Here is a 24,522-nt window from a genome sequence, read left to right as displayed (position 1 = left end):
GAACAATGACACCTGAGAAGGCCACTCATTGTTTGGATTCTTCGTTTCTGATGGGAACAATCACGTCCTGTCTAGCACTGCAATATTCTCTCGAGTTGTTAGTTTGCCTCTTTTCAGAGTAAATGTGTCTCAGTCGAAATAAGGGCTGTTTTGTAAGCTTATGGTCCTCACAAAAAAAAAAAAACTGTGTTGGTATGACTGGCCAGCTCTGGGAGAGAGCTAGGGGGACGTGAATCAGCCCTACTGAGTGAGCGTGAGTGCCTGTCCACATGCACAGCCTGTCAAAGTAAGAGTCCCCACAGAGCGCGCGTCCGGGTCTCTGTGTACAGAGGCTCCCCCCCCCCCCCCCCGCCCCCCCCTTTCGGAGGTTTGCTCGCTCACCGATCTCGGGGTGGTGCCTCCCCTCAACGGGCACACTGACGGTCCGGCGCAGCAGCTTGTTCCTCTGCGGCTCCGAGCGACGCTCTCGCATCAACAAGGGGTGGACCTGTGAGTCCAAAGAGAAGGGGGGGGAGGGGGGAAGTGGGTCAGCCAGGGAAGCAGACGGGTCGGCGGGTTGCCTGGCCTACAGACATCTTGGACGTCAGTCGGGTGGGTCACGTTCTACCTGAGCTCCAGCTGAGCTGAGATGCAGTCTGTCTGTAGTACACATGGGCAAAAAATCTGCATTTTTTATTTTTTTTTTGCATTTGGCTGAAAAACCAGAGGAAGCTCCTTCAGCTCCAGTAGTCATTACAGCTGGTAAAACGGCCCTGAATATGTCTACCATGCCCTGAGAGGCACAGCCCTGAAACGGAAGGCACACCAGCTACGCCAAGCATGGCTAAAATCCTAAAAATATGTTGCATATGCAAGGATGTAGGGACCAGAGTGGATGTGGGGAATGTGCCCCCCCCCCCCCCCCCCCAATATATAATTTGGCTTCATTTGTAAGCCGGTACAAAAATAGACCTATACATTTAAATGATTAAGTTGAGATTCTTCCAACATCAAACTCTCTCCTACGCCACTGTGCGTATGAAACAGTACATTCTAAAATATCACAATATGCAGAAACTCCACGAAGTATTTTAGTAACATGATAGAAAGCTGTATGTTTAAGACACAGAAGTGACAGATGCAGTGTTGGTGGTGTTGCAAAGGTATAATGTTTGTCCAGTGTAGAACTGTGACCACTCTGTGATACTGGGTATTTTTGTAATCAAGAAGAAAAATTCTGATTTTTCCACATCGGTTTAATTCAATCTCCCACCCACAAAAGTACTAATGGTGCAAAAGGTATTATTCGAGGCCTTCAGAAAAAAAAATAACTGAGAAACTCATTCCCGCATTACATTCACATTCAATTCATGTCTTCAAAAACTATTCATTACACCAGCTCCACGTAAATGACTGCTGGTTTCTGACATGGCCCTCTGCCATTGAAGAAGCAGAGGTCAAGGATAGCTATCTGAGTTATTACTATCTCACACAGTTGTCAGCAGACTAAGCCTGGAGCTCCACAATGGAGGGTGACTAAACGCTCTTTTTCACAGGTAAACTGGGCGGATGAATTATGTGCATTCCAGAGATATCAATGGACCTGGGCGACAGCTGGGGAGCAGGCTGGTGTCTCCAGGCCGGGTCAGTAAATGATGAAGGTGGCCATGTTCTATATTAATATATCCTACTGGGATACAACTGCCGACCATCCTTTCAATAGAGTGATACATACGCAAGCAGAAGTCACCAGATTGTTTCAGCTTACAGAATCACATTCCAGGAGACATATCACGCACTGAGCACAGTTTTGACAATGACTCCAGTTACAATCTCCATCAAAGTCCAAAAGGTTACGGAGATGGACCTTCTACGGTTAAACTTGATCAAGAATATTACTACATGATAAACTGAACAGCCCATTGCGATTCGTCATTCTGCGTAAAACGTTTGTAACCAAGCTGCAATAAAGAAATATCCCCACTAAAAGATTATTACACAGTATAAATTCTTCATGAGCTGAAATAAGGTAAAATGGGCCACGCAAACAAATCTCTTCAACTAATTAGCTGGGCTTTCATTGAAGCATTCATTGGGCGAGATGTCCAATTTCACATCATATATTATTCATAATGGTGTCTGAATACGCCACTCCCAACACCCTAAAAAAGCACAACGTTGTTTTAGCATTTAGCGTGAGTACCGATTTGCTGCCGCGTCCTTAAAGAGCCCGGGGCTCCATGAATCACCTTTTCACTCACCGACAACCACTGGGAATCGTCCTCTCACAGCAAAAAAAAAAAAGAAAAGGAAAAAAAAGCCCACAGTCAGAGGGGCGTTGAATCAGCACCATATAAGTCACAGCCTGCTTTCCAAGACCTTGGGAGAGTTTGCTGGGGATTGCTGCTGGCACAAACACATCATTACCATTGGAAATATGCGCTGGTTACCATGTTCTGCCAGTGTATTTAATTACCCAGTTGGGTCAGTTGATAAGTTATAATTAATCCAAACGGCCATGTGTTCAAGGTATTCGGGTTTGAGAGCCATAAAAAAATCCCCAGGTTGCAAAACCTACACAGCATTTGGATCCAGTGACGATACTACATTACTGTTTATATTTAACAAGTGTGACGTTTCAAAGAGGTGGCTAAAAACGACAATTTTGGGCATCCGTTTCTTGGGGAAAAAACATCTAGGAAATGATGTGATTTATTGGAAGAAATATAAGGAAATCTGCCCGAGTCATTTTTTGGAAAATCAATCAAAGGAAACAAGAATGAATAATATCTCTCAGTACACCAGAAGATAATTTTTAACAGGAGGTCAGTTCTTCACCATTACTGCAATTTATCACAGTGTTTCATATGGAGAGGCTATGGGTACCTTGGGGAGGCAGGGATGGTCAATCTCGATTCTATTGATTTAACTTCTAGTACAAATAAAGACCTTGATAAATTAACACCACAGTGAGAACACCATTTTGCCCCTGGAGTATGGGGAAAGCCCCTGAATCTTAGGGATCTTCAGTTCAAGAACCTGCTTTTTTTCATTTGAGCATCTCACACTTCAGACTGCCCCATTATACAAAATCCAGGGCTTTCAGGGGCCACCAGCCTCAAGCAGCCAGCAGAACGTCAGATTCTAGCTTTTGTTTTCTGGCTTTCCAAGAATAGAATTCCTAGCTTCCCAAGCTTCCCTGATCTGCAAATTCTGCCAGGGAAACGCAACTCTTCAGAGAGACAAAAGGCACCATATGGGCCCCAGCGGAACATGGTTTTGACAGCTTCTGATTTGTGGATTCCCGGTATGAGGACGACGCAGGAAGTAAGTGGGTGGTTATATACTGGGAGAAGCAGCTACGGGGTTCAGTTTAAAATTGGTCCAGTCCACGACTCCACTAACACTGACAAAGATGAAGTATGAGAAATTTTGCAAAGCTTGAGCATAATAATAGCTCTTGCCCTTTTATTTTAATCTGTTGTTTATGTGTGAGGATTGAACACTCTTACCACAATAACTGAAGCTGCACCTAAAAAATATCGACTTAGTGCAGAATTGATACCAGGATCAGTATGATAATTCAGAGTAGAACTGATTTCTGGAACAGGATAATAATTTACTGAGGATACCTGGAACAGGTTATCAGTTTAGGGAAGAAGAAATGATCCATGGAACATGATACTACTTTAGGGCTGAACTGAAACCTGGAACGGGTTTACAATGTTGGAAAGTAATGATATACAAAGAATGCAATGTTAATTTAGCACAGAACTTAGACCTGGGACAGTTTATCAAATCAGGGAATAACTGACACCTGGAACAGGATTTCTATTTCTTTGCTTCCATCCACCATCCTGAAATACTTCACACCTGCTCCGATGGCTCAGGAAGGAAATTATCAGTCTTAGATGAACAGCAACCACTGCCTAGAAAGCCATGAGCCGTGAACCTGGGAGGAGGGGCTCCCTGTAACTGGCACGGGGCACGGTGAGGCACCACAGGAGTCACGCCATATGCCACAGCTGCCTCATCAGGTCCAGCTGTGCAGGGATGCGGCGAGGTGGAAGGAGCGACAGGTGCGTCATCCATTACACCCTAATGGGCCTGACCGCTCGCTGCCAAAAGCCAGCACCACCGGCTCCCTGCCGACCTTCTGCAAACCCGAGGTCCCTGGGCCCGTGTCGCTCTGGCTCCGCCGAGTCACCGCACGATTCATCTTCCAGCATTAGTGAACGCTCCATTTTAGGCTGACTCAGAAGGGTGGGGAAGCAGAATAAAGCATATGCTTCTTAGGCTCCAGGAAATCTGCGAGCTGTTTATTGTCACTCCCGATCCAGCTGCTACTTTTCTTCAGTGTGCGGATGACCCAACTTGTCTCAGCCTTCAGATGGTCCAAATGGTACTGAACTTCTTCCAACCCTAACCCTGGCCTCAGTTAAAGAGTCGTGAATAGACAGCTGACCACTGTCCAAAATGCTGTTGTCCAATCAGGTTTTGATCCAAGTAGTATTTAAGGTCCTCACTCCTTCCTAAAGTCCACTTCAAAAGGGCTCCCAGTCGCAGTGGAGAATATCTGATTCAATAATTTCCAAATAACGTTTCTTCCATAAGGATCATGTTGGGGTTTTAATGTCTGGTCATATTTGGGGTGGTTGTACAAACATACTGTATCTACACTAACAGACTAATAAATACACCATTCAGAGTCTAAAATGGAAAATTTCATATACTTTTTCACAGCAGGTACTTCTATTTTAAAGAAATACTACGAAACTATACTCACTAGGGACAAATTACTGAATTAATTAGGGAACAAAATGTGTGTAATTATCTTTTTAATGGATGGATGTTATAATTGAATTTATCAGCCTACTTCTATTTAACATGTTACATTGGGGGATACACTTCATGTATTTACGTAAAGAAACTTTCTGTTTATCTGAACTGTCAGCAGAAATTTTACTGTACACTGTGCATTTTGAGGTCTGTGTTTAAATGCATTCCCCTTGTATGATTCCATCCATCCATCTTCCAACCATTTATCCTCGTCAGTGTCACAGGGGGCCTGGAGCACATCCCAGGTAACACAGGACATAAGGCAGGGGAGCACCCTGGATGTCCATAGCAAGACACACGCTACATGTTTTCATGTGATTAAAACACTGAAATTGTACATGGAATTTTGAATAACCTGACAAAATATTGTAACATACAGAAGCTCCTCTACTTACAAACTTTCAACTTACGAACTTTCAGACATATGAACGAAGAGGACTGTAAGTTCAAATTGTGTTCACTGCTCTCCCGTTTGCTGTCTGCAACATTAATTTTTTTTTTCTGCGTGCAAATTCCACCCAGTACAACTTCTATCCGCTACTCCCGCCGCGCAGAAGCGTAGCGTGCATACTCCCAGCATCCTAGTTCTTTTTACTTGCGTATACCCTTAAAATGATGTTGAATAACGACTTACGCATATTTCAAGTTACGAACGGCCGTTCTGAATGTATCTCGTTCATAAGTAGAGGAACGTCTGTGTTTCCGAATCTTGACAGATATTTTAAAAAATGATTCATAACTTTATTCAATACTTAGCATAGTGTGTTCCTAGCCATTGTTTAATGATAAGTATGAGCCATACACATAGCCAGACCATCCACCGATTCAGATGGGTTCCCCAGGGTCATGCATGTGTAAAAATACCAACTTATCATAAGTGTTTTATGCATTCTGACACCAGTCGCTACAGGCAAAACAACATGGTTCTCCGTTGCCGATATGTGGGGATCATTTATTCAGTACCTGCATCTTATAAGGTATGAGTGTGTCAGCTACAGAGCAACAACTAGGGGGAAATTTATTTCCCCCTGAGAATTCTTCTGGAAAATAATCCAGAGGTAGCCTGTTATGTGCATGTGATAACACCGCTTGTATGAGAGCCAGTCAGGTAACAATGCTGCAATGCATGCCCACAGTAATGCGCACAAGACATGCATTTACACACCGCCCCCCCCGCCCCCCCCCCCAATTGTTTGTCGCTGCAGAATTTTGTCAGCCTTGCTCCTCCTGGTGGTGACTGCAGTGACAGCAGCCTGCTGAGCGGCACAAAATAAAAGGCTGTAAGCGGAACGACAGAGGAGGGGGCCGAGTGTTGACGGCTTGAATGTGTTCCAATGATTTTCAAGATGATTTAAAAGTAAACGCATCCTCTGCATTGATTTATGCCGCAGTCTTTCTTGAACAAACATACGGCCCAAAGATTCTGACTTACCTCTCATCTGTTTCTCTTACACGCGTGTAATTACGCCGTACACCACCCTAAAACATTAATTACGGTGTGGCCCCTATCCTTCTCAGGATCGCCGGTGAACCACAAGCAAATCATTCCCGTTATATCAAAGCGGAACAAGCAGTTAATCAAAAAAGTACGTAGCAAAGGAGGGTGAATAAACGTCAAACTAATTACAGCAGGTTAACTGGCAACAAAAGCTAGTAATAGTTTAGTTTATAAAAATAAAAGGGGCTATGCTTTTTTTCCTTCTAATGCTTAACATTGAAAGGCACGGAAAAGCCCCTTGTTTCTTCATGGCTCAGTACAAATCCTTGAAGTGTCATCTTCTTTACCACCACTGGCCACGCTGCTCCTACAAGGAAAAGCTCTGATAGACTTCATATTTCGGACTAAACAATCATGTGCATGCCATTATTCCAAAGAATGGAAGTAAAAAAAAAAAGGTTTGAATATGGATGTCTGGTTATTATCTCACATAACCACCAGGAGAGTCGCTCATATTCACCACATGAGATAAATGACACATATAAATATTTTAGGATCATCCAGAGAGGCGTAATGACTGCCAGGCGGTCACGATTGATTTAAACCTCTTCAAAGTGCTGTCTAATCTGAGCACTCGAAGGTATAGGCGATAAAATGGGAATAGATTCCAGTTAAAAGATTTCATCCCTGTCAATTCCGGCAGGGACCCCGATCTGATTTCGCATTCAGCGTCACTGGCTATAATTGTGGTAAGTGGTAACACTAACATCAGTACTAGACAAAGAATGACTCACTGTAATACCAATCATATGAGTAACTAATGTTTGACTAGCTCTCCCAATGTCCTTCCTCAGTAAAACGAATTTGTCCGTGATGAACATCCCCAACACCCATTAACAAGGAAAAAAACGCATGATGTTCTGATTCATTAACAAGGCGGAGAACCAGTGCGGAGTGCAGTGTCAGAATATACCTCCTCCTGGTCTAACATATAGAGCTGATTTCCGGAAATCATATGCAGACGAGGGTTCAGGTCTGGATGGTCGTAGGAGGGTGCAAGGGACGGGGCGCGGGGCCGAAAGGAAGGGGGAGCAGCACACCTCGCATCTGCCGGGTGGAAAGAGAGAGACAGAGGGGAAGAAGCTGTGTTAGCTATTATTGTTCTGTCCTACAATGACAAAAACCAAAGTCAAACACTTTTCACAAGTACTTAAACACTATGTAATACTTATACATGCAATAAAATATATTTATCACCAAGTAAGCTAAAGGACAGTTGAAAAATATAAAAACAAAACACAAAAATTTAAGAACAAAATATGCTGTTAATAACTGAACCCATACATTGCAATAATGAAGTGGAAGTAGTAAATGTAACATGGCAAATGTATCGCCCAATTGCAAGTGGAATACACTGTGATGAACGTGTGGCATGAGGTGACAGAGAGCTGGTGCTGGATGTCCTGAATGTACTGAGGCTATACAGACCTACGTAGCATGGCGATGGTTAACAATGAACGCCAGAGGTGATAAGTTATATCCAATACCACGTTTTTCTGTTTGTTCCAGAACTAATCTAATCATCCATTTTGTGTTGCTGACTGGTGCATTACAGTTCAGTGTGTGCTCCAATTCCACGCACCTCTAATACCAATCTAATGCTGTTGCATTTCAGGACCACGGAGAGCACAAGTACTGCAGGAGGTTCTGTAGGACACAAATTCAGATACAATATGAATGTGAAGAGCATAAAACAGATGAAAGACCAAGTTTGAATCAAAAAAACACATAGAGCACAAACAAACTTCAATAGTTACAAATCACACATATTTTTGAAGTGTTCTTTAATTGTAGAACAGATCTTCTAAATATAATTTTGTAATATTCAGTTTTTTTGAGTATCCTCTTTTTAAACTATTCCAAAATAACTTTCCTCTATAATCAGGTTTTGGGAAACTTTTTTCCCTTTGTCAGGGGAATAATTTTTTTCTCAGTGACACGAAGAACAGAGACACCCAGGAACCACAGTGACCCGAGTACTGTGCCCTCTCCTATGAGACTTGGTTGACACAGCTGTGATATTGTAGGGCTGAACCTGAAACTTAGCAGAGTGTGATGAGAACGGTCTTGATTACGAGTTACAGAAAGCCCTTAGAAACACCTGTTCTGTATGGAAAATAAAAAATTAGGATGAAACCTTGTATGCACATGTGTGTCCCACTCATTACCTGACGATGACTTTATTCTCCATTATACAACTCAATTGTAAGGTTGGAGTCTATGGGGCAAATCTGTGATACATTATTGGGGTCCTGGCCTCATACGTGTTAAGCCTTCTGTATTACTCATAATTTTTAATAACTGTTAAAACAGTTATACAACTATGCCAGGCATAATAGAAGAAAGTATTAAGGCATATTAAAATGATGCTTTCTTCTGCAATATTTTCACATTAAGTTCATCAGGGTCCCATTATGATGTAATACAAGCTATTCTGATTATATTTAATTGAACTGCCTGCGTCCAAAGGCTCACTTCAGTCTATAAACTGCTTATCAAGCTGGAATCACACATGAAAGGGATTCTCTGTTAAGCTGTTCATTAACGAGCCTGGATTCCACGCCAGTGGAGGAGCGGCAGGGAGATGCGTAACATTCCGCAAACCCTGCAGAGTTGGTGCGGAAAGGGAAACCTACAGGAGGTTAACGAGCTTTTCCAATGGAGAAATACTTTGGGCAAGTCCAGGAAGGCCATGAAGACCACTGCATTAAACAAAGCATGTAATGAATTAAAAGAGGCAGCTCAAGGTCTGTCTGCAAGAAAAACCCACTCCAGGACATTAGCCACATGCATTTCCTCTCTGCAAGTGGCACGTAATGATTTAGTGTCCCATGTTATAGACATGTTTTGTACCTCCTTCACATAGACTTTAAGATCGACTCTCACATACAAAATCCCGTACAGTTTACGAAACCAGGAGAGTTATCAAAACCAGGAGAGACTTCAAAGGGCTACTGTAACTGGGAGATGAATTTTCTGAATAGGTAAAAGGTCAGGAATTTGATGTCACATTCTCAAGCATCAACCACTTTCTGCTGAATCTTCAAAAAATGATCCAGTGCATAACCAGGGGACTGGTTGCACAGCACACGCATGACCCTGCATTTACCTCCACCCTTAAAAAACGCTATGTTCTGTATTGTGCTGCTCTTCCGCTGGACGTGCTGCAGCAAACCAAATTAAAATCAAAGTATTAAGCAGATCCCTCCTTCCCTGTCTAATTAAGCTGAGCTCATGAATTTTTATTTTGCTTATAAAGAAGCTCAAAGAAAAAATATATACAAAACAGCTGAAAAATGAATTAGACCAAAAAAACTTTTGGGAGTTATAACTAAAAAAATCCGTAACTCTAATTTTAATGGCAGCAGAGTGGGGATCAAGGATGAGATCAGAGTAGCCTCACCTGAGAACCTTGCACCCCTAATGTGAGCGGCATAAACATGTTCACTACGCACCGAAATCACAAGCTTAAAACTGTCCTGAAAGAATGACAAGGTCACAGGGCAAGGTTGCAGCTGAAAGATTTCGGGAGAATGTCATCTTTGCATTTGTCCTATAATGAATATTTGTGACAACTTTTCTGTTCCATATAGTTCTATTTCTACCATGTCAGTCTTCTAAACAGCCGAGAGAGGAGAGGATACATTTTGAAAAGGATGCTGTCATTGAGTTATACATAATGGCATATTGAAATTGCATGCATATTTGCTACACATGTATGCATTTGTTTTGTTCAGAGCCTTTTTTGACGTCTGGAAAGCATTAACAGCCAGTTCCCAAACAAGCCAGCCTTACTCATCATTGTCCTTATGGTAACCAGCATGGTTATATTGACAATTCACATTGCTGAGTTCCACACTGTACTAAAAATGGCTGTGCAAATCCTTCCCAAGGAGGACAGTTCACGAACTGGCTGACCATGGCCAAATTCCAGAGAAAGATTTTGGGTTGTAATACTCCAATAGGAAGAATAAAGCACCAGCAGACACACTGTGATATTATATTGGATTGCTAACCATAAAAGCAAGATTATATGTGACAATGAACATGTTTCAAACAAATTTGGCCTGATATCTTTTAAATGCCACTCTTACTGATTTTAATTAATATATTTAGTCCTTTATTTAAAATATATATAAATTGTTAAATGTTAAACATGTACTTTGCATTTTATGGCTTTTTATATTTTTGTTGGGCAACATTCATTTCGATTTTATTTATATGCCAGTGGAGCTCAGGAATGCCTGCAGATCTGCAGCAATTCATCTGCCAGGCACCAATCTGGAGATCATTTTTGTCCACATGGCGTCACTGTTGCTAAACTTTTGAGACTCCATTCCCAACTCATAAAACAGGAAACAAGGTTACTGCCCAAGAGATGTCACTTCCGAAACACCCACTCCTGTTCGTTCTCGCTCTCCCTCACGCCCCCAGCCCGTTGCCATGACAACCGAGAAAAGAATAGAATATAAGTGAGTGTTAAAGAGACAGATGATCAGAGACGCAGAGACAGGGGGAAAGAAAGGAGCCAGGAAGAAACAGGGGAGAGACATGGACAGGGAAGGTGAGAAATGGAGTGGGAGAGGGAAGGAGAAAGATAAATGGAGCGAAAGACAGAGGGATATGGCAGTGGAAGATGGACATATGAAGGAGGAGATGGCTGAGGGGAAGACAAACAGGGTGAAGTAGGAGAGTGAAAGAGGTGTAGAATGGACCATGCCAGAACAGACTGAGAGAGGGAGGGAGTGAGTGTGAGAAAAAAAGGAGTGATGGAGTGAAAGAGAGATGCAGAGGAAAGGAGGACACTTTTTGGAAAAAAGAACCCACATCTTGTTCCCATAGCAACCCAGCCACCCATGAAATCCTGACTAGTTCCTTCTTTATCTTTTCTCTTACTCTGTATTTCCATATTTTGCATATTAAGCTGAAGCTTAAATAAGTTTAAATGTTTTTTAAATAGATCACACTAAAAGAAAGTTTCATAAGCAACCACATCTTGAGTTCAAGTAAATCAAAATAATTTAAATGCCACATTCAAGCCAAGTTAGAAGTTAAACTAGATAGTGACAATGATGATGACGAATGTATAAAATGCGTGTATTTGAAAATGTCCAGTTATATGGAGAGAGCATGAGATAAACACGCAATTAGACAAGCAACAAAATGGATTAACATTGTTATGCAATATTTCAACTTCTTTGCTTAAAAATCCTGAACTTTAGGCTTTGAAAGTAAAATAGCAAGAAATGGTATGTTCAGTCCTGAAACTATATATGAAACAGTAAATTTTACATGAAAGTAATTCAATGTGAGCACTTTTTATTGATTTCTCTAAATGTAAAACTTTCACTCAAACTCACTGTCAGCCTCACCAAATCCCCCTCCCTCGTCCCTGGTTCTCCCTCTCTTTACCCATCTGTTTCTCTGCCTCCCACCCTCCCCCTGTCGTTTTACCTCCTTCTTTTTCCTCTTTTCTTGTTCTCTTTCCTTCCTTCGCCGTACATCCCACTGAGCCGTGCTGCCAGGCCAGCGCTTCAAGGTGCCAAGCCCCGGTCACGTTTGAAGTTTGAGACTCCATCTACCCACATCTTTTGTTCGCGTGTGGCTGCGCTAATCAATGATCAATGAGCACGTATAGTACTTATATTAACGATAAATTTTCAAAAGGGGAACGTTTGACGGGTCACAGAGACGTGAAAAACGACAGACGATCGCCACAGGGATACGTGTGAAGATGTGCGCGTGCGAGCGTGAGCGTGCACACTGTACGTAAGCTCGAGTCCTCGGTTACAAAACCAGTGCTGTGAACACTGGACAAGCTAGCAGAACGTGAACGTGTTACATCACTGTTTTAAACGGCTCTTTAACGCCAGATTTTTCTTTTTATTATTCAAACCGGAATGGCTTTGGTGGCTCAATTCCAAAGAGGCGTCGTCTTCACGCACAGTGAATAGGCGGCGGCGACGTTTGCCGATTTTCGCCGAATCCTGCCGTCCTTCTTTCAGCTCGCGCCCCGCTCACGACCGATGACAGGTTAACAACAGCGAGCACATCATCTTGACAGCGACATAAAAGGATACGGGGATTCACTCAATGAGTAAAAGAGGGGGAGACATGCTACGAAATGCAAACTGCTGTGTAAGAGCCTAATTATCTGCTTCAGGTTGTACGGAAGGCCTCGTGTCACTCCTGATCCACCAGTTGAACTTCACCCGTGTGTTTGTGAGCGCATGTGTGTATGTGTGCCACTCTTTGGCCGTATGTTCCGGTGAGAGACAGCAGATCGGGTTCCAGCCCTGAGAGATGAAGAATAATTATAGTCATCTGTCCTCAATCCAGAGATAGACTAAGAACTGTGTCATTGAATCATTACCCACAGGGCACTTAAACACACCTTACCTCCTACTCCCTATAAAAAATAAAAACTGCTCACACAGAGTTTTTTTAATAAAGGATGAATTCTCTTTTACATTGACGAAAACGTACCTAAACCCCAAAGACTGGGAATTAGAGGGCATGGGTATTCCAGGGAAATACCACGGAAATAAATGACACCACTCCGTCTTCAGTGTTTACAAATCACACGGTCATGCAGTAAACAAATTAAAATCCTTACAAAGATATTTAAACGTGTAGCGATACGCAGCTAAATGAGTATGAGTGAGGGAATGAGTGCATGTATGTCCCCTGCGATGCACTGGCATCCTCACTATCCTGTACGGTGTAGCCTAGTCTTGTGACCTGACCACGATAAATGGTTAGAATCTGAATGGAATCAAATAATATTTGTGTATATGTGTATGTCCTACTTAGTTCAACCTAGTACAACCACAAACATTCCTAACAAATGGTTCAGTGAAACTTCTATTGCTCAGTAAGAAAAACCAATATGTTAGCAATGCAAAGGTTGTGGGTTCTAATCTCCTGGAGCATGCAGACTGTAACCTTTCTCTCCACTGTAAGTCATGTTGGATAAAAGTGTCAGATGAATAACTTATATGCAAATAATCTAAAAGCAAAAGACATCTGAGCTAAACTCAGGTATATCTAAATTAAAAAACATAAGAGCTATAGAATGGTAATATAACCCATCTCATGGATTAATGTTCCCGGACATTCATACAGGTCACACGGTTCTGGCTATAATATCAGTCCTGAGTTTAGATCCAGACCTCCAGCTTATAATCTTGTCTCACCTTAGGGATCCAAGGTCGTGGGGGGAAAGAAATATGTCATGCCAGACAGACGGCACTCTGGGAAGCAGGGCAGACGTCATCTAGTTATTCAATTTTTTTCAAATATTAGCCAGCAAAACCTTAGTACACCTCTTCCACGCATGACACGAATCAAACTCCCCATAGTTTTTTCATAGCATTATTTCACTGCTTTATACCACATCATATATACTAACAAGATTTCATGACTATCTAAACACGACCATACAATATTATAGCTGTTCAGCAAAATGTCTTGCCCAGCATTAGAGAAATCCCACTCTGTGAAAATGACGTCGTCAAACTGTTGTAAAACTCCGCTTAACATGAACACGGAGCGAGTACATTTTGAACAATCGGTGCACTGATAGCACAGTGCGGCTACACTTCCCCTCTGTCAGATGCTACTGGATCTTCTAGATGGCACATCTCTAACCAAAGGACCCCTCCATTGTGTTGGTTGGTGGGATGGTTCATTGATTCCCTGGTATCACAGGGAGAGATCACTGCAAATCTGTTCACTCGTCCCTAGATACTTGCTGCTTCTTTTATAAGAATCCCCCTTCCATAAATAGAAAAAGGATAAAACACTAAGCATTCATACAACGTCCCCAGTTTCTGGAGCACATGAAACACATGTACACTTAGTGAGGCAGGGATCTTGAACCATACAGAAAAATAGGTGACCTTTCACGATAGAGTGTCATCCTTTCAGAAGGAGGCTATGTGAGAGATGTAATCCAAGCAAGCCCCCCTGCCCTAAATAAAAGCTACACTTAAATTAAATAATAACATCAATTGGCTTAAAATGTGCCTTATATTGCATTTTAATTTATGACCCAGTATAAAACAACTGGCGGACTTGTCGTCAATGTGGATCAGCACTGCAATATTTTTACTATCCCTAAAAGAAATCACCATCGTCAGCACCCTTCAACATACTATCTGGACCTTAGCAACTAACCTACATTCTCAATCAAGGATGCAACCCTTTTCCAGTACCACTGGGGCTGATACTGTCGTCCTCCATATGAGCTGCAGCACAAGTCCCACCTCCTCCCTTTTGCGTCACGCACTGTAGCACTAAACAGGCTGGCATACAGTGTGCAGTGCTCCAAGCCTTATTAGAAGTAAGCTCCCTGAGAAAACACACACACACATACGCAACAAGCCCGTGCATCTGATTCGAGTCACAACCTCATCGAATTCACAGACACAAATTCGCCGAAGTGTTGACATTGCCATAGAGTCGGAGCTCTGACACGTTACTGCAGATGAGGAAGTCTATTACAAGGGCTTCTCTTCAGCCTTATGTATCACCAAGCGCTATATATGGAAACAGATAATGTGACCGATTTTTTTTTTTTTTACTTAGTCATTCGGTATTAAGTATGAACCTTCTTCAACTGCTAATTTTGGGAAAGAAACTTGTTTCAAAGCCACTAATGTATAACCTATAGATACACAGAATTTAATTTAATGGTCCTTTGAGCTAATATCCAAATCAAACCTGCTTATTAGCGATGGGAGATAGGAGGCGCTCAAATCCACTGTGTGTGACATTACCCAGACATTCTCACTGGCCACCTCACAGGTTTCCACTGGGATTATCCAGGCAGCGATAGGCAGTGCACAGGCTGTCCCACTCACTGTGAGTTTCAAAGCCTTATTTTTCCCATCACTATATATATATGTCATGCACACCCAAATATCTTCACTGGTGAATATATGAGAATACTATTACTTGGTTACATAAGAGCTCAATCTCTGCTATAATAATTATCATTATTATAACTTTATTACGCACTCTCATACAAAATATGCCAGACCGTGGTGTTATTGGAATGGTCTCCAAAAGTGCCAAACAATTTTCCAGTGAATTCCACCAAAATAATATTAAAACTACCATGGAACATGTTTATGATGTTATGAGATCTGAGGATGGTACTGACAGTATCTATCAAGCTATAATTGGACCAAAACCAAATCTGGCCTTTCTAGATTGAGCATGAACCATTAAAATGAACAGCACATAGATACTGAGTAATTTTTTTGATCAACCCTCACAGATTTGCAGCTTGGTCAATATGACGAGACCGTCGATGTTCCCAACCAACGGCAGAAGTGTTTGGCAGTGTGTGGGCTCTCTACACTTCTATTATATATCTGCCCACATGTTTCTCCATCTGGTTTTGTGTTTGGATCCGTTTGCGGTGTGTGACGCTTCTCTCTTTTTAATTATAGCACAGAGAGTTACCCGCAGTCAGTTCAGAAAATGGTTGTAACAAAGTATTGAGGATTTAGTGTTTTCAGTACGTCAGATGTGAAGATTTCTCCAAATCTCCTCACAGGCCACTTCTGAAGTCTCCTAAAATAAGGCTGCCCATTCTGGATCAAACTGACTGCACGGTGCCAGGCAATTGTAGGCATAATCCTCAACCCATGGACAGAAGCATGGTTCCATGATGTAAGCATCAACCGGGGCGTGGAGCTCATTACTGCTGTGGGGGTTGAGAGCACTGGATGCACCAGCCTGTAGTCGTCTACATCCCAAAATTCAAGTTGAAATTCAAGCCCTGGCTTCTTCTCCAATGCCCTCTCTCTTCAGCACTTTCCCTTTGACCCTCGGGAGCCCAGTAAATCATAACCAAACCCGTGGGCTCATCATGGCATCAGTGCATGTCAATACGCGGCAGCGTGAATGGAGGAGAACTCCATCTCGCTGTCACGCCGTGTAACAGGACGAAAGGCAGGCTTTTGTTAACCTCATAATGGGCTGCCATTCAAAGTTTATTCAATAACTGGGAGTCATCATGTACACTTATGCCAGTTACAAATGCATATTGGTTCATACAGAAGTCTAATTATAAGAAGCTATATATATATATGTGTGTGTGTATATGTATGGAAATCTACACACACACACAGACACATAGAATATATATCATATATAAGATCATCTTGGTGATGTTTATGAGAAATGCATACATACATACATGCACACACACACACAATATATATATATATATATATATATATATATATATATATATATATATATATATGCTAACAGTGTTTGCTGTGTTCTCAGCTCCTTTGGCAGGTCAACCACAAACCCACAAACTTCCAGATGGTAATGTGTGTGTGTGTGTGTGTGTGTGTGTGTGTCACACATTTGACAAGGCCATATATGGCAGGCAGAGCAGTACAGCGTTTTCTGCACGATGCTTCACCAATGTAATGGCGAAATCAGAAAATGATCTACAATCTGAAGAACAGCAAGTAAAAGACAGATATTAATCGGTCAAACTTGAGTTGGCTGGGATGGGGGGGGGCGCATTGGAGTGCAATTCCACTACTAATTGATCAGACCCTTAACGAAGAAAAGACAGGGAAGGGCTTTGTGGTATCCCAAAATGTCAGGGCGCATCACTCGTGCAAGTCTGTGCTTGTTAATTACGAGTCCTTCGAGTGAGCACCATCGAGCGTACTTTACTTCGTCTTCATATCCGTGAATCTGAAGAGGATCAAGCGGATTCTGGAAATTCACCCACCTCCCAGGAACTCAGTCCCCTCTCAGCCACAGTCTCCTCATTATCATAACAAAAGATGAAAGATATATCATATTATTTGCTCTGGGCCAAACACATTGGGCTGACCATGTATTTACAAATTTATTATGTAGTTATGTGTGTGTGTGTGTGTGTGTGTGTGTATGTGTGTGTGCGTACATGTGCGTGTGTGTGTATGCGTGTGTGTGTGTGCTACAAATGAAAACATGTAGCATGCTCAAAACCACAGTAGAAGTGGCACGGCCTGATAGAGAGGCATGTTTTAATTATGCGTTCACATGCTACCTCTCTTCTGGGAGGACTGGCTTTGTCAGTCTGTGATGGGGTAATCAAGTCACAAACATCTCTCTTTGCTACGAGCGACACAGCGGTGATTTAAGTATACTCATCTTGAGGTAATAATATTATAACTTGCAGTATAAGCAACTGCCGTTGTCTTGTGGTGCAGCATGGGATTGAATTCTGTTACAGCGTGAAATTTCTGCCGTGAACTAAGGAACAGCTTTAAATAATGTTGCAATAGTAAATTCAGGGTGGAAGATTATCCTTATGCAACAAAAAAACAGTTTTTTTTTATTCTGAAATAAATTTCCACCAAGCCTTTTCAGCTGTTCGCACATCCCACCTCCAACCCGTCGTCACCTCAATTCCCAGTTTATGATGTCTCATGGCGAGATCAGCCGCCTTGCCATGATGGTCAGATACGATTGCTCCAGGAGTTTCCAAGCCAGCTCAAACCTCCATAGTATAACAACCCCTGTGCTTGCCTAACGTCTTGGTCTACAGGATTTCTGTCTCCTGAGCAGGGCAGACAAAGTACCTTTAAACAGATATTTTTTCTTGACTACCAATAAAAGTTTGCAGCTGTAGTTATGGTACTTCATTTATGACAGCTGGGTGGCCACGTTGTGTTTCCTGGACACAGGACATCCCCCATCTCCCAAACACCTCATGCTGATCTGCCCTAACATTCTCAAGAGCCACCAGGCCATCTCTGACCACACAGACCCTAACCAGTGACTTCCTCATGCTCAACTCCAGAAATACTTGCTAGTTTCTCGGCCCAGCAGATATTCCTCATAGTGTCACCCTTATAACTCCTTTACTGGGTCATGGTTCCTGTTTTAAGCCTCATTTGCTACCCAAACCCTCCAAGTAATTTGAAAGCCTGCAGTTCATGCCTTAGTCTCATCGCTGAGTCCCATCCAGCCTTTTCCTTGGTCAAGCTTGACTGCTGACCAGTTATAACAAACTGGTTCTGGCCTATCACTTAACTCCAAGACTTATTCTTTACTTGTGCAACCAGATTCATCTAGCTAGGCCCTTTGCTAGTAGTGTTTACCACCATCATTTGGGGTTTCAGGCTTCACAAGTTCATACAATACCAGTGACAAAACAAATTCACTACATTTAGACAATACAATGGGAGCAAGCACTTTAAGGTATTCCCTGCACTGATGCAATGATATTTATGAATGTATATAGTGCCAAACTTTCCAGCTTGCAGCTGAATCGTCTGCCAGAGACAAAGGTCGAATGTCCTGACTTGGGTGCCAGGTGCAGAGAGCTGACACAGCTTGCCGTCCCGATTCGTGAGCGCGGCAGTCCGCCGTAGGTGTGACAAGTGGCACACGGGTGAAGCAAAGCTGAGCCATGACTGACCTGGCGAGAGGTGAGCGGACAGACCACGATACAGCACCAGGCCAAACCGGTATAAGAGGATGGGGGTGCTGTATCAAGACCACATCTGATAAAGGAGCATCACAGCCATAAAGCCTTTAACACAATGTCATTTTGTTTTTATGGAACATAAACAGCAACTGAACTATGCAGTGACTAGCTCTACAAAAATGCCATCATTCAATAACCAATAAAGTTTATATCTCTATTTAAATATTCCAGTTGCACAGATGGCTTTGTTTCCACATATATAAAAAATCCCAATTTTAAGTTGAACCTGGATAAACACTATATACTATCATTAATATATATTTTTTTTCTATTTTAAACACATTCACTTTGATTTAAGAGCCACCAGTGCTACTGTTTCTCGTTGGTTAAAAGAAAGTCAGTTTCAGACCATTAAAATGTAACATAAAAGCATTCTCCTGTGAAATATATTTTGAAGTTAAAAAAAAAAAAGTTATAAGAGCCCACAATATAACTTCTTTGTAATTTGTAATAGCCTATTAATTTAAAGTGTCGATGTTCTGGGCTATTTCGATTCCAGTGCTACATTTCAAACCAGAGAAACAAATGTAAAACAATTGGGAAAACTGGGTTAGTGTTGGAGCATTAACCTATAAAGTTATTAACTTCTAGGGAAGTTCCATCAAGCAGGCAGTTTCAAAAATGTCATGTTTAACTCAAAGGGATATATTAGGGATGAAACAGTCAAGATGCACTTTATGTAACATTTCAGTTTCCTGTCTGCGTATACAGGTTTGTATTTACAACATTGGCTGGCGAAATTTTCAGGTCCCCACAACATAAATCTCAATTTTAAAGAAATCTGTGAATGCAATTAAAAAACTAAACAGACCCAAAGTCGTGTATTTTGTTTGGTTACTTATGGTTAAGGTTAGGGTTGGGTAAGGGTTAGGGTTATCATAGTTACCATTAGGGTTTTACCCATAGAAATGAATGGACGGTCCCCACAAAGATATATCAGTACAGGTCTGTGTGTGTGTGCGTGCGTATGTGTGTGTGTTTTACCTGGTTTTGAAAAAGAAGTTGTATACGTAATCTCGAGGACTACGATATGATGTTACAACTTAAAGCGAAAGCAGAAGGTCCTCAGCGCACTGTGACGGAGGAGTTAGCGGAGCATCACGCCGCACGTACTGAATAGGAGCCGCAGCGCGTCTCCTATATATCTCCGTCGCGGACTAAACGCTCTTCGCGGCTGGAGAAAATGAGCCCGTTTCTCTCGCGTGACACCTGGCCGCTCGTTTCTGCCGTTATTTCCAGTTTGCATAATGGAGCTGCAATACGAGGAAATTCTGCAGCACGATGTGTGCAGTCCGGGTGGGATGAGTCGAAAAGCGCTTCGTGCCATGCTGGCCACGCTTAAAAAAATAACTGAAATAAGTCTTGAACATTTGGGCAGTTCATGTGGGTTTCAGCGTTTTGACGCATCGCATTTTAACTAGTGTGTCAGACTTCCAGACTAATAAATGTGAAAGATGTGTGATTATTTTTTATGTGCAAATTGTTTTCTATGCGCCAAATTTAATTGAGCTTATCATACACAGTTAAACTGGAACTCAAGGGTTGAGGAGGTCATGAAGAAAAAATAATTCTAATAGGATTTAAGGGATTGACTTGACATTCATAACAATCAGACTCTAGCCACAGAGTGCATACATGTGATCACGACCCTTAGCCGTGCTATATTCCACTCTGTTTTCCGGTGTGGCTCCCATTGCTCTACACACCATCACACTGTGACGTTTTTCAGCTCAGCTCACACTCAGCTCAGCATCCGACCCCAAAATTAACTTGGCAGCATCTCGTGGCCACTATTCTACACCAATTTGCTGCATGCTGTAATACAGCAAGTGTGCACATTTCAGTCACCTTCCGTTAGGTCACGGCCTGAACTCTGCTCTCAGTAAAATAAATTGACGGGGTGAGACTCCAAGTGGCCTTCTGTGTTGCACGTTTGCTGTTTTTTTTTTTGTGGTGGTGGGTGTTCATGTAGTGTAAATGTACGTAAAAATGCCTGTGTTGCACAATCCCCAATCACGTCAACACCCCCCCCCCCAAAAAAAAAAATATTAAGCTCTCCAAGTTCACTGCGTGCCCGTGTTTATAGAGCGCATTCTGTGCCATGCACACCCACGATTTCCAACAGCATCTTACACCCAAAACTGACCCCGAAGACACACCTGATTTCCCGATGTTGTTACTATTTTTGTGTGACACACCGCAGCGATGAATAACGATCATGGAGCTACATTTTAGGTGCTTTGGGTAAATCACGGATTTCGGCAAACCACTTAAAAGTATATGGAGTCTTCTTTTAATAAGTAAACCAAGATATCCCAGTAATAGTATACGGTAGTAAGCTACACTTACACCTTCTCCCAATGGCCCAGTGAAACACACACTCCTGCAGGATCTGTCAAGGATTTAGCCTTCCACACATAAAACACACACATACACACACCTGCCAATAAGCCAATAACACTCTTCAACAAAAAGCACAGGTAGGGCATACAGCACAGGCACGCAGCACGGGACCAACCGGGGGTCCAAACCAAGCGCATGGGAAGCTATGGACGGCACTATGGCGCTTAGATGCCCCCAGTCCGCTAAATCCCGCTTAACCGAGCCGATAGCGCAAGAGAGAGAGACAGAGGGAGAGGAAGAGAGAGAGGAGAGAGGGAAAGGGGTGGAGAGGGAGGGGGGTGACATGCAGCGGTGAAATATATCAGTTCTCTTACCTTGAAAGGGAACATAGGACATGTTCTAACGGCATTGAACGTGCTCTTCGCGTCTCGACAATCTCTCGGCGAGTAAAAAATGACACACCAATGGAGAAATAAATAAATAAATAGCGTGTAATTTACAGTTGCCGTCGACGGTGGCCAATATTCCAGCGATATAAAAAAAGGAAGATCATAATCCACGCTCGCCGACAGTCAGTTCGCGGTGGCAAAATGTATAGCCTCGTGTATACAAAATTATATGCACACATATATCACACGATCCCGTTATAGAGGTGTGGGGGAAAAACATGAGAGGAAGAGAGGGAGAGAGAGGGAGAGGGAGAGAGTGAGAGAGAATGAGAGAGAGAGGGAAGGGAGGGCAGTGTGAGTGCGCCTCTGTGTATTTCCCAGTACAAATATACACCACGGGGTCCTTTTTGGTTCCGTGGTTAATGCAAGAAAAGTCATTCCCTTCCAATTTCACCGTCCTGCGTCCGCTGTCACGCACGGCCAAGGCGGAAGAGAGAAGGACGCAAGGATTACAGTTACGGGCTGCCATTCTGCTTACACATTCGGGTTATCATGGGTTCCTTACCGCTCACCGTCACTTTATGTGTTTTCCCAGCTGTAACCGACCTAAGCATGACACTGACATATGATTGCATATCAGCGATTAAATTATTATTATTCTTTTAGTACTGGTGAAGTTGACATTTCGTAACATAGTAATATTTTTCTCTTTTTTTGTTGCAGGCTTAGGAAATGATTAGGGAGGTTTGCCACATATTTCAGTATCTTTTATGACCAGCTAAAAGTACAGTGTGCCCTTCCGCACTCACAAACAGCGAGGCCCGGTACGAAATCCAGTGACGATTACTGGGTAAAAATAAAAATCCTACTCATAATCGTCATATAACGTTCCTTATTAGGCTATTATGTAATGGGGTTGTATTCTATGTAATGTGCAAATAACTTTCCTCCTTTCCACATATTAACCGTCATTCATATGATTGATATATTGAAAAAAAACACGCATTCATAATAACAAACTGCAAGATGCCCAGTCGTAAAGCTACGGATCAGAAAGCTGATACTATAATGGTTTTGCTGGGGGCAGCGCAGCGCAACATGGAGCCAAAATGGCGATCTACTTGGCAGTTTCCCTAACTGTTCGAAAAGTTGGACATTAATCTTAGAGCATCGCTGCCATCTTGTGGCCAAATATGGGAACAACATATTTTTAATTCACAGTGAGTAAAAACGGTTCGAAAAATAATCTTTTTGTATAATTAAATATGTACTGATTTTGTGTTTTAATTATACGTATAACTATACATTTATTATATATATTTATTTGAAATATATTGATTTTTTTCCACAACTCTGACTAAGATAACAGATGGATGTTTTTTTCACCATTATCCTTGTTTCTTAAAGTGGTCATTATGTTGTGTCAGTTGTGTCCATCAGTAAACCAACTGTCATTCCTCAGTAAGTTTTTTGGCCATGTGACCAGTGGTTAACCAAACTTGTCTCCAGACAGCAGTCAGCAGTTAGAGATACGTAATGTATATTGCCTAAGATCAGGGCTGGATCATGGTCCTGTTAGGGCCCTGACCACCTACATTTTGGGGACCCCTCTGTCACAGGACGAAGAGGGGAGGGTTAGGGGACAAATTCCATGTAAATGGCCTTTATTTATGTTATGTTTATGTTTTACCTATCTTGCTATGTTGCAGTTTGTCAGGTCAGCACCTACCAAAATTTATCTGACAAGCTGACAGCAATATTGGACAATATGTCAGGATCAGGGCCACTCTAGCCCATTTCCCATGTGTCTTGTCGCCACTAGGCCAGCAGGTGTCGCTGACCATCCTGTTCCCTCATCTGTCCCATAGCCCATAGTCCATAGTGTGTTCTCCGTCTCCCTGGGCTGCTTTGTGACTTAACGGGCTTAGTGATTGGCCACCATTCCCACCTCCCCTTTTGTTGTGGGTTCAACGATGGCCAGATCGAGTCTCAACTAGTTGTTTTTTTTAGCAGCTGTTATTCTTTGTTCTCTTGGTTTATTAAGTGCATGTATTCCTGTTACAGTCCCTTGTTTTTGCTCCCTATTCCCTGGTTATATTATGGTCTGTTTTCTTTGTTTCCCTTGGTATTTGAACCAGCTGTACCCGTCATTTGACCTCACCTGCTCCTTGTTGCCCCTGTTTCTATAGGGCCCACACCCGATCTTGTCAGTTGTTGTGATCTGTGAATGTAAGTGTCTGCCTTTGTTCTATGTGTTACTCAGTCATTGTAGATATTACTGCATGTTTGTAGATGTGGTTGTTTTCTAGTCTTGCTCTTTCTTTTTGCTCTTTTCCTAAATTATGCTACATTGTGGTTACTTTTAGTTAATTCTTATTTTTTCCTGTTTTGTTCTTGACAAACCTTGGGGTCCCTTTGTCTTCCGGTTTCCCCCTTTTGTGTTCTGCTAATAAACCCCATTTTCGTTGTGAGTTGCTCCCTGGTTTGTCCCTCTTTTCCATCCTTCACCATGTCCCACTGAAACACATTATTTCTAAGGCACTCAGGGGGTAATTTTACTAAAGGCATGTTTTGGATTAACAACAAAACTATAGCAACAAAACATGAAAATGTCAAGTCTATTGTTTAGCACTAATAACTGTCTAGCTGGGATGATGACCACATCCACATAGTTACCTAGCTAGTTAGCAGTACAGCGGTGGCCAAAAGTTTTGAGAATGACACAAATATTGATTTTCACAAAGTCTGCTGCCTCAGTTTTTATGATGGCAATTTGCATAAACTCCAGAATGTTATGAAGAGTGATCAGATGAATTGCAATTAATTGCAAAGTCCCTCTTTGCCATGAAAATGAACTTAATCCCAAAAACCATTTCAGCCCGGCCACAAAGGACCTGCTGACATCATTTCAGTGATTCTCACCTGTGTTAACAAGGCCAAGGCTGGAGGTCACTCTG

At 42.2% G+C, this 24,522-nt stretch overlaps 1 protein-coding gene across 15 annotated transcripts in view; it reads right to left on the bottom strand.

Annotated features, from left to right (window-relative positions):
• Positions 1-21,892, bottom strand: part of syngap1b (synaptic Ras GTPase activating protein 1b) — a 78,142-nt gene extending 56,250 nt beyond the window's left edge. For 7 of the 15 annotated variants that reach the window (XR_002836883.2, XM_023801501.2, XM_023801502.2 and 4 more), the window contains exons 1-3: positions 11,771-12,282; positions 7,230-7,363; positions 382-487 (exon numbers count right to left, since the gene is read on the bottom strand). Coding sequence is in view for 12 of the 15 variants with exons in the window: in XM_023801501.2 (XP_023657269.2) it covers positions 382-487; positions 7,230-7,363; positions 11,771-11,894 (364 nt within the window). In the remaining 3 variants the exon portion in view is untranslated. Of the gene's footprint in view, positions 1-381; positions 488-7,229; positions 7,364-7,898; positions 7,964-11,770; positions 12,285-21,550 lie in introns of those variants that run through there. The other 8 variants (XR_002836885.2, XR_002836886.2, XM_072716079.1 and 5 more) reach the window with 6 other exon arrangements.
• Positions 21,893-24,522: the final 2,630 nt, after the last annotated feature.

The sequence above is a fragment of the Paramormyrops kingsleyae genome, chromosome 9, assembly GCF_048594095.1.
Source record: "Paramormyrops kingsleyae isolate MSU_618 chromosome 9, PKINGS_0.4, whole genome shotgun sequence".
Lineage (NCBI taxonomy): Eukaryota > Metazoa > Chordata > Actinopteri > Osteoglossiformes > Mormyridae > Paramormyrops > Paramormyrops kingsleyae.
This window is presented reverse-complemented; position numbering and strand designations above follow the sequence as displayed.